Source organism: Oncorhynchus tshawytscha, linkage group LG33 (assembly GCF_018296145.1).
Source record: "Oncorhynchus tshawytscha isolate Ot180627B linkage group LG33, Otsh_v2.0, whole genome shotgun sequence".
NCBI lineage: Eukaryota > Metazoa > Chordata > Actinopteri > Salmoniformes > Salmonidae > Oncorhynchus > Oncorhynchus tshawytscha.
The window spans coordinates 3955334-3966313 of record NC_056461.1 but is presented as its reverse complement, the minus strand read 5'-3'; the positions used below and the strand labels follow the sequence as shown (position 1 = coordinate 3966313).

The window sequence follows — 10980 nt, the reverse complement described above, 5'->3', positions numbered from 1 at the left end:
GACACATGCACATTTGTGGCCTGCTGGAGGTCATTTTGAAGAGCTTTGGCAGTGTTCCTCCTGCTCCTCCTTGCACAAAGGCGGAGGTAGCGGTCCTGCTGCTGGGTTTTTGCCTCCTACGGCCTCCTCCACGTCTCCTGATGTACTGGCCTGTCTCCTGGTAGCGCCTCCATGCTCTGGACATTACGCTGACAGACACAGCAAACCTTCTTGCCACAGCTCGCATTGATGTGCCATACTGGATGAGCTGCACTACCTGAGCCACTTGTGTGGGTTGTAGACTCCGTCTCATGCTACCACTAGAGTGAAAGCACCGCCAGCATTCAAAAGTGACCAAAACATCAGCCAGGAAGCATAGGAACTGAGAAGTGGTCTGTGGTCACCACCTGCAGAACCACTCCTTTATTGGGGTTGTCTTGCTAATTGCCTATAATTTCCACCTGTTGTCTATTCCATTTGCACAACAGCATGTGAAATTTGTCAATCAGTGTTGCTTCCTAAGTGGACAGTTTGATTTCACAGAAGTGTGATTGACTTGGAGTTACATTGTGTTGTTTAAGTGGTCCCTTTATTTTTTTGAGCAATGTACTTATGTAATTTCAGTTTTTTATTTGTTTTAGCGTTGTCATTATGGGGTGACAAAGTCAATGGGTCTGAATCCAAATGCACTGTATGTAGATATCTTTATCAGAAATAATAGTACATTTCCGTTGACGGAGTGATGCTGAATGCAACAAAGATTCTCACCTTACCCCACTCTCCCCTACCTTAGGTAGGTGTTGTGAGTTTCAGGTAGACCGTCCATCCTCATGTTATTGTCTCTGTTCTGCTCTCACATCTCCACAACAACTTCCAAATGCATTGAATAGTCACTTTATTTCCAACATACAGTAAAATACATCATATAACCATTGAAATGTTAAAACATCCAAAGTTTGGACCCATCTACTAATTCACAGGGTTTTTCTTGATTTCTACAATGTAGAATATAGTGACGACATCAAAACTATGAAATAACATGGAACCATGTAGTAACCAAAGAAAAGTGTTAAACAAATCCAAACTTTTGAATGGTACTGTACATTTTGAAGAATTGAAAAACAATATTGGCGCTAAAAGTCATTGTGTGTTACATATTAGTTGATGTTTGCTGTTTATGTACAATGTTAGCTTATGAGATAAAAACTAAGTTAATCGTAGTATTAGAAAAATGATGATAGTCGACAAATACTTCAAATAAAAATGACATCTGTTAGACAATGTTAGACAATGTTAGACAATGAAAAGTAATGATTCACGTTCTAATAGGAAATACACAAATAAAATCTCTTCACTAATTTGAAGCGGATAATTCAGTCAGAGTACAGAGACACATATTACTATTAACGATTCTACTCTTTTCTACTCTACTGTAATGTATGAATTTTATACTTAGCACTGTAGCCATAAGATAAAGAATTCAATATGAATTTACTTTTTTTTTTTAAACATGTAACACTTTGAACATTTACATCTGTGGCTAAAACAATGTCTTCTTGATACTGTTACTATCCTACAGAGCAATCAGTTCTAACTGGGCCTTCGCTGAAAGAGTAAAAGAAAAACTCCCCCAAATAATTAGAATTTGCTATTTGTTTCATTCGTCCATTTTTTATATAGTCCCCAAAACATTTTTATGTCAGCAATAAAGTTTATAACCTTCAAAATACGGAAATACTGCCGGTATCAACAATGGAATCATGAAACAAAGATCGCTTCTGAGGTAAAACACAATACTGCAGAAGAGAGAATAAACACAGTGCCATCTGCTGGTCAAGCTCCCTCACTACAACCAAACCACTTTCAATAAACAAGAAGGAGTTAGTTACCACACAATGTAACGCTGTTTGAGTTTGAGAAAAGCAGAGCTCTATCAATTCAACATTCAACTCCTCTACAATATCAGTCAGTCTATCTTCTCAGATTCACCCCGCACTCGCTCTCTGGTTGTACGTGGTACATACACTAGGGGGACAGATTGTGTGTGTTTAGTGTTTGACCATGAAGTTGATGAGCTTTCTGTCGTCCTGTTTCTGACACATCTGTATGGGCTGGCTTGGCTCCAGTGAGGTGCTGATGAACCAGCCAGGGTACATGGCTGACTCAAAGGTGGTCAGGGAGAAGCCAGTGGTATTCTTGTAGAAGAGGAAGCGAACCGTTTTTTCCTGAGCCCCGATGGTTGTTAACTGGTCCTCACAGCGCTGAGAGAGAGAAAGAGAGAGAGCGAGAGAGAGAGAGAGCGGGGAGGAGAAAAGGATTAGGATGATGCGGTGAGGTAAGTGTGTGTGGGTTTGAGTGATAAATGTGAGTGAGTACCTGCATGTGAGTGAGTAAGAGAGGGAGTAAGTGAGAGACCGACCTCCAACTGTAGGACAGGAGTTGTGCTGTCTGTCTGCTTGGAGCAGGAGAGGTTCCATTGGTCTATCCCTAAGACAACTGGCAGGGCCTGATTGGTGGTGGTGGTGCTGGCATTACTATACTTGGAGAGGTTGAACCTCGCTGAGAATGAGGCAGGCAGAGTTAAAGGGCATCTTCACTATTTTTTGTCATTTTTAACACTCATCTATGATGTTGCCAATTTTGGTAAAGGCTGCCAAAAACAAAGCTTACAGAATGTTTGCAATGTGCTTGCGGTGTAGTTTGGCAGTTAGCCTACCTCTCCGGTTGTTGCCTCCCTGGATTGTGACGGCCTTCAGCTCCATGGTTCTGTGGCAGTACACCAGGCTCTTCTGGTGATGGTCACACAGGCTATACTGCTGGGGACTGCCAATCTGCTCAAAGGTCCCCTTTACCTTTTTGGTCACCACTCCCATTGGCTCCTGGATCGAGACCATCACACACTCTACACAGAGGAGGAAGAAGGGGCCAGTGGAGGGGGAAAACAGAAGGGGGGGTAGGGAGAAAGGGTGGAGACACAGGAAAAGGACCGTCAATCAAATTCATTGTTTAGGGAACTGGACCTAAAATAACTGAAAAGCAGTACAGTATAATCAAAGAGTATAGAGTCCAGGATTAAGAGTCAATTTCATTCATATTTTGAGGAAAATGTGGAAATTGAATTTCAGTTTAGTTCCAGAATTGACAAAATTGAAATGAAACGGCACGGCAGCCCAGGCACCTTCCACCAGGTTATCCATGATGATGCTGCAAAACTGCTCGTCTGTGCACTCCATGTCCAGGGGAGTGTGTGTGGAGTCGGACTTCTGGGAGGGGTTTTTCATCCTATGCAGCGCAATCACCAGGTGAGCCACCCGTCTCATGCCTCCCTGATGCTGTAGGATAACCTCCAAGTCCAGGCTCAGGCCCGCTTGCAGCCCACAGCGCTCCATCTCTGGTCCGCTCTACACACATACAAGTAATCAGAATGAGAGTCCATGTAGAAGAAAAAAAATAACTACATTTTTTTTCTTCTGTTGAACAAGCCACCACCACCACAAGTGCATGCAATGTAATATCAAAGAGTACCTTATTGGTCCTCTTTATGTAGAAACACACTCAATTTAATATCAAAGAGTACCTTATTGGTCCTCTTTATGTAAAAACACACTCAATTTAATATCAAAGAGTACCTTATTGGTCCTCTTTATGTAAAAACACACTCGACCTATGTTGGTGATGCTCCGTCTAAAGTCTTACAACTGGTGTACCCTAATCATTGTGGCGCTTGCCATTCTTCTTTATGCAAAGTTAACAACACGCCTTACCTTCGCATCAGGCAGGCGGTATTCGGTGTCAAACTCCATACTCGAACATGAGCTGCAGAGAAATTAAAACTAAAGATGTTAGCATAAAATGCCGTCTTCCTATTCAAGCTCAGATAATCACGTTTTTTTTGTCTATAGGTGGGTCTAACCATTTCTAAAAACGTTTTAAAAATAACCAGAAACTGCATGTACACCAGCAAATTGAAAATAGGCAATCTGCCGTTCAAGCAATAACACAGCTGAGGTATGTGGCTGGAGAAATGGAACCACCCTCTAATTCATAGACGGAGCTATGGATGCAAGCACTGACATGCTATCAAAATTATATATTGAACCATGCTTTGAGGCTATACAGTGTTTGTTTACAAACAATGGAGTAAAACAAGCTATACTTTGGGTTCTGAATCTCGCGAGGCAGTTATATTCTGCAACATTTCATTTAAAAGTCAAAACATGTAGCAAACTCAAATTTCCCTTTTTAGGTAATGATTTATTTGTGTCATCTTGAATTAGGATATTTTACTGTAGGCTATATATATTTACCGGAAGGGTAATAAATAAACTCAAACAAAAAACAGTGTATGAACGGCAATTGATACAGTATTCCTCAGAAATCAATTCAGACAACCTACCTCCGGAGAGCGTCAGCTAAATCGAAGTCCATGATTCTGAGAGAAAATGAGAACAAAAATCACTGTCATTTGAGATTACCATAAAATACTTGAAATTAATTGTATTTTATATTTTTTTAAAGTAAAAAAAAACAAACAAGTAAAGTACGTTTTTCTAAATGCATCACCTTTAGAGAGAGTTTATATGCTGGAAGAGTTGTCTGTCTTACTTGAAGTGTGAAACGGGTGTATAACGTGCCAAGACACACGCTTTTTAAATCGGCGGTTTACGAGAGCATCATGACAAAAAAATTGATAAATAATGACTCGTTCTAATTTGTAGATCAGTCAGTCATTCAAAAAATTTCCCCATGATACATTGCGGGTTTGATCCTCTCGAACACGGCCAGAAACGACCGGTGTAGAGAACAGGCGAAACTACTGCACTTCCGCTGAACGTGGTCGGGTTTGGAAGCACAAGTTCGACTTTTCAAACAGTCTTACTTCCGTACTGCAGTTTAATTGACGTTCGGCCCAGAAAGACAATTTCAACAGATTGCCACATCCTTTGTGCACTAAACATCCATTGAATTGTACAAATAATTGTCACTTACCACGTTTCCATCTACAGTTTTTATGTGAGTAAAATCATATTCCATAAAAATAAATGAATGCAGTCAGATCTTTTTGTGTGAGTAAAATTAATTATGCGAGAACTGGTGGTGGAAACACCTTTATGCTCAAATATTGATATAATAACCATCATATCTAAGTAATCTTGGAGTCCTGTGGCGGTATTGTGTGTGGTCCTCCCACTATGACTTTGGAAACCATGCAGTTTATTAGGCTAGAGATTGACATTTACATTTTAGTCATTTAGCAAATGCTCTTATTCAGAGCAATTAGGGTTAAGTGCCTTGCTTAAGAGCACATCAACATATTTTTCACCTCGTCAGCTAGGAGATTTGAACCAGTGATCTTTTGGTTACTGGCCCCATGCTTTTAACCACTAGGCTACCTAGGCCAGTTGAGAACAAGTAATCATTTACAACTGCGACCTAGCCAAGATAAAACAAAGCAGTGCGACAACAACACAGAGTTACACATGAACAAACACACAGTCAATAACACAATAGAAAATCTATGTGCAGTTGAAGTCGGAAGTTTACATACACTTAGGTTGGAGTCATTAAAACTAGTTTTTCAACCACTCCACACATTTCTTGTTAACAAACTATAGTTTCGGCAAGTCAGTTAGGACATCTACTTTGTGCATGAAACAAGTCCTTTTTCCAACAATTGTTTACAGACAGATTATTTCACTTATAATTCACTGTATCACAATTTCAGTGGGTCAGAAGTTCACATACACTAAGTTGACTGTGCCTTTAAACAGCTTGGAAAATTCCAGAAAATGATGTCATGGCTTTACAAGCTTCTGATAGGCTAATTGACATCATTTGAATCAATTGGAGGTGTACCTGTGGATGTATTTCAAAGCCTACTTTCAAACTCAATGTCTATTTGCTTGACATCATGGGAAAATTAAACGAAAGCAGCCAAGACCTCAGAATTTTTTTTTTGTTGACCTCCACAAGTCTGGTTCATCCTTGGGAGCAATTTCCAATTGCCTGAAGGTACCACGTTCATCTGTACAAACAATAGTACGCATGTATAAACACCATGGGACCACGCAGCCGTCATACCGCTCAGGAAGGAGGCGCATTTTGTCTCCTAGAGATGAACGTACGAAAAGTGCAAATCAATCCCAGAACAACAGCAAAGGACCTTGAAGATGCTGGAGGAAACAGGTATAAAAGTATCAATATCCACAGTAAAACGAGTCCTATATCAACATAACCTGAAAGGCCACTCAGCAAGGAGGAAGCCACTGCTCCAACACCGCCATAAAAAAGCCAGACTACGATTTGCAACTGCACGTAAGGACTAAAGATCGTACATCTCAAGACATCAGTCAGGAAGTTAAAGCTTGGTCGCAAATGGGTCTTCCAAATGGACAATGACCCCAAGCATACTTCCAAAGTTGTGGTGAAATGGCTTAAGGACAACAAAGTCCTAAGGCTTTGTGATTCCCAACAAAGTGGGAATCACAAAGCCCTGACCTCAATCCTATAGAACATTTCTGGGCAGAACTGAAAAAGCATGTGTGAGCAAGGAGGCCTACAAACCTGACTCAGTTACACCAGCTCTGTCAGGAGGAATGGGCCAACATTCACCCAACTTATTGTGGGAAGCTTGTGGAAGGCTACCCGAAATGTTTGACCCAAGTTAAACAATTTGAAGGCAATGCTACCAAATATTGATCCACCATCCAAAGTGATATTAATACCTTCAGCTCAAATGCATGTTCAATGTCTGCTTTTTTTATTTTGACCCGTAGGTGCCCTTCTTTGTGAAGCGTTGGAAAGCCTCCCTGGTCTATATAGTTGAATCTGTGTTTGAAATGTACTGCTCGACTGAGGGACCTTACAGATAATGTGTGGGGTACATTATCAGTTACTCCTGAACTTATTTAGTCATAACCAGTGGCAGAAAAAGTATCCAATTGTGATACTTGAGTAAAAGTATAGATACCTTAATTGAAAATGACTCAAGTAAAAGTCACCCAGTAAAATACTACTTGAGTAAAAGTCTAAATGTATTTGGTTCTAAATATACTTAAGTATCAAAAGTAAAAGTACAAATCATTTCAAGCAAAGCAGATGGCAATATTTTCTTGTTTTTTAATTTACTGTTAGCCAGGAGCACACTCCAACACTCAGACATCATTTATAAATGATGCATTTGTGTTTAGTGAATTCACCAGATCAGAGGCAGTAGGGATGACCACGTGTTCTCTTGATAAGTGAATGAATTGGACCATTTTCCTGTCAGCTAAGCATTTAAAATGTACTTTTGGGTGTCAGGGTAAATGTATGGGGTAAAAAGTATATTCTTTTCTTTAGGAATGTAGTGAAGTAAAAGTAAAAGTGGTCAAAAATAGTAAAGTACAGATACCCAAATAAAACTACTTAAGTTGTACTTTAAATAATATTTACTCCAGTACTGGCGATAACAAAGGGGTTGCATACTTATTGACCCAAGACATTTCAGCTTTGCATTTTTTATTAATATGTAAAAATGTCAAAAAACCTATTTACACTTTGACATTATGGGGTATTATGGGTAAGCCAGTGACCAAATAATTGCAATTTAAATCAATTCTAAATTTAGGTTGTAAACAACAGAATGTGGAAAAAGTCCAAGGGTGTGAGTACTTTCTGAAGGCACTGTAGATGTTCATTGTTTCTTTTGAGAAAAAAGATTTACAAAAGGAATAGTTTCACCATATTAAAACGAGAGTTCAGTCACGTGGCAGGGTTGACCTTAAAATGAGGGATAGACGTAAATGAATAGCTAATCAGGAAAAATTATAATTTCAGAAATCACTTTTAGTCCAGGGGATAGGTGGAATAATTGTTCCATTTTATGTTTGTAATGATTTTACCCCATTTTTTAAACATTTTTTACCCCAAATCCAAATGAAATTCTGTTTGACTGTAGTCTGTACTTCCCAGACTGCCTGTAATCTTTAAAATGTTCCTTAAGGTATCTTATAATATTGTACCAAGTTCAACACTTGTACCATAAAGTGGAACGATCTCAAGCATATTTGATTCTTATCAATTGGATTATTTGTCAAAGCAACAAAACAAGTAGGGCTTTTACAACGATGGCAAAAACTTGAGGTTAAAATGCATAGTAGAGATATGAGGAAATGAAATGAGGGAAATTCAGATGGCAAAAGGAAAAAAAGGGGAAATACCTGTTCAGCTGCTTTCTGATTCAATACTGAGAGAGAGAGTAATGTTCCTGAGAGAGTGTGTGTGTGTGTGTGCGTGCTTCTCGCTAATGTCACTGTATGGGTTATCGTTGGCAGGATGTTGGGGGGGGGCGGTTTGGGGAGCTCGGGGCGAGTAAAAACATTACACAGAAGATTGTGGTGAGAAGAGGAAAACTAACTACAAGTACCCACATGTAAACAACGCAGAATGATTCTCAATCGTGTGGTCTAGGGTTATGGCTATACCATTGCAGTTTGGCCTAGGTCAGGACTTTCCAACCCTGTTGCTGTAGAGCTACCTTCCTGTAAGTTTTTGCTGAAACCCTAATCTAGCGCACCTAATTCTAATAATTATCTGGTTGATAAATTGAATCAGGTAAGTTAGAACTGAGGTCGGATCAAAACCTACAGGAGGGTAGATGTCCAGGAACAGGGTAACAGCGCCCTGGCCTAAATAAACACACACATGCATGCAAGTACAATTGAGGTTGGAAGTTTACATACACTTAGGTTGGAGTCATTAAAACTCGTTTTTCAACCACTCCACAATTTTTTAATTTTTTTAAAAATTGGACTTTTTCTCCCCAATTTCATGGTATCCAAATGTTTTTAGTAGCTACTATCTTGTCTCATTGCTACAACTCCCATACGGGCTCGGGAGAGACGAAGGTTGAAAGTCATGCGTCCTCCGATACACAACCCAACCAAGCCGCACTGCTTCTTAACACAGCGCGCATCCAACCCGGAAGCCAGCCGCACCAATGTGTCGGAGCACCTGGCAACCTTGGTTAACGTGCACTGCGGCCCGCCACAGGAGTCACTGGTGCGCGATGAGAAAAGGATATCCCAACTGGCCAAGCCCTCCATAACCCAGACGACGCTAGGCCAATTGTGCGTTGCCCCACGGATCTCCTGGTCGCGGCCGGTTACGACAGAGCCAATACTGAGAGAGCGAGTACGTGTGTGTGTGCATGTGTGAATTATTGCAAATAAACAGTACAGGTGAAAGAATACAAGAGAAATTACACAGTAATTATAATAAAAATAATAATGCATAGATTGAAATGATCTTGCATGCTCCTCACTCAATACTCAAAAACATCTAACATCTAACACTGCGCCACCCGGGAGGCCCCACTCCACACATTTCTTGTTAACCAACTATAGTTTTGTCAAGTCGGTTAGGACATCTACTTTATGCATGACACAAATCATTTTTCCAACAATTGTTTACAGACAGATTATTTCACTTACAATTCACTGTGTCACAATTTCAGTGGGTCAGAAGTTTACATACATTAAGTTGACTGTGCCTTTAAACAGCTTGAAAATTCCAGAAAATGACGTCATGGCTTTAGAAGCTTCTGATAGGCTAATTGACATCATTTGAGTCAATTGGAGGTGTACCTGTGGATGTGCCTCAAGGCCTACCTTCAAACTCCATGCCTCTTTTCTTGACATCATGGGAAAATCAAATGAAATCAGCCGAGACCTCCTTGGGAGGAATTTTCAAATGCCTGAAGGTACCACGTTCATCTGTACAAACAATAGTACGCAAGTATAAACACCATGGGACCACGCAGCCGTCATACTGCTCTGGAAGGAGATGTGTACGGTCTCCTAGAGATGAACATAATTTGGTGCAAAAAATGCACATCAATCCCAGAACAACAGCAAAGGACCTTGTGAAGATGCTGGAGGAAACCGGTACAAAAGTATCTATATCCACAGTAAAATTAGTCCTATATCGACATAATCTGAAAGGCTGCTCAGAAAGGAAGAAGCCACCGCTCCAAAACCACCATAAAAAAGCCAGACTATGGTTTGCAACTGCACATGGGGACAAAGATTGTACTTTTTTTGAGAAATGTCCTCTGGTCTGATGAAACAAAAATAGAACTGTTTGGCCATAATGACCATAGTTATGTTTGGAGGAAAAAGGGGGAGGCTTGAAAGCCAAAGAACACCATCCCAACCGTAAAGCACGGGGGTGGCAGCAACATGTTGTGGGGGTGCTTTGCTGCAGGAGGGACTGGTGCACTTCACAAAATAAATGGCATCATGAGGTGGGAAAATTATGTGGATATATTGAAGCAACATCTCAAGACATCAGTCAGGAAGTTAAAGCTTGGTCACAAATGGGTCTTCCAAATGGACAATGACCACAAGCATACCTCCAAAGTCGTGGCAAAATGACTTAAGGACAACAAAGTCAAGGTGTTGGAGTGGCCATCACAAAGCCCTGACCTCAATCCTATAGAAAATGTGTGGGCAGCACTGAAAAAGTGTGTGTGAGCAAGGAGGCCTTCAAACCTGACTCAGTTACACCAGCTCTGTCAGGAGGAATGGGCCAAAATTCACCCAACTTATTGTGGGAAGCTTGTGGAAGGCTACCCGAAACGTTTGACCCAAGTTAAACAATTTAAAGGCAATGCTACCAAAAACTTATTGAGTGTATGTAAACTTCTGACCCACTGGGAATGTGATGAAAGAAATAAAAGCTGAAATAAATCACTCTCTACTCTTATTCTGACATTTCACATTCTTAAAATGAAGTGGTGATACTATAACTGACCTAAAACAGGGGATTTTTACTCTGATTAATTGTCAGGAATTGTGAAAAAAAAGTTTAAATGTATTTGGTGTATGTAAACTTCCGACTTCAACTGAACAGTCTAGAAGGAGTTCCCACATATGCTGAGCACTTCTTGGCTGCTTTTCCGGGAATGTTCACTAGGATTAAATGTCAGGAATTGTGAAAAACTGAATACAAATGTATATG

General features: G+C 40.3%; 1 protein-coding gene across 2 annotated transcripts; it reads right to left on the bottom strand.

The window, feature by feature from the left end:
- Window positions 1-857: 857 nt before the first annotated feature.
- On the bottom strand, window positions 858-8237 carry LOC112230772 (interleukin-1 beta). 2 transcript variants are annotated; one of them, XM_024397050.2, is made up of 7 exons: window positions 8181-8237; window positions 4376-4411; window positions 3744-3795; window positions 3158-3380; window positions 2696-2881; window positions 2399-2538; window positions 858-2240 (listed from the first exon to the last, which is right to left on the bottom strand). In XM_024397050.2, the coding sequence occupies exons 2-7, from the start codon at window positions 4405-4407 to the stop codon at window positions 2028-2030; spliced, it is 846 nt and encodes a 281-aa protein (XP_024252818.1). In that variant the 5' UTR covers window positions 4408-4411; window positions 8181-8237; the 3' UTR covers window positions 858-2027. The 2 variants fall into 2 exon arrangements, with proteins under 2 accessions (XP_024252818.1, XP_024252817.1); XM_024397049.2 differs by lacking the exon at window positions 8181-8237 and adding an exon at window positions 4543-4930.
- Window positions 8238-10980: the final 2743 nt, after the last annotated feature.

Coding starts and splice junctions, on each gene's coding strand:
- LOC112230772 (XM_024397050.2), bottom strand. CDS start 4,407: ATGGACTTCGATTTAGCTGACGCTCTCCGGAG. Junction 3,796..4,375: donor TTAGCTGACGCTCTCCGGAG/GTAGGTTGTCTG, acceptor ATTTCTCTGCAG/CTCATGTTCGAGTATGGAGT. Junction 2,539..2,695: donor GGGAGGCAACAACCGGAGAG/GTAGGCTAACTG, acceptor CCTCATTCTCAG/CGAGGTTCAACCTCTCCAAG.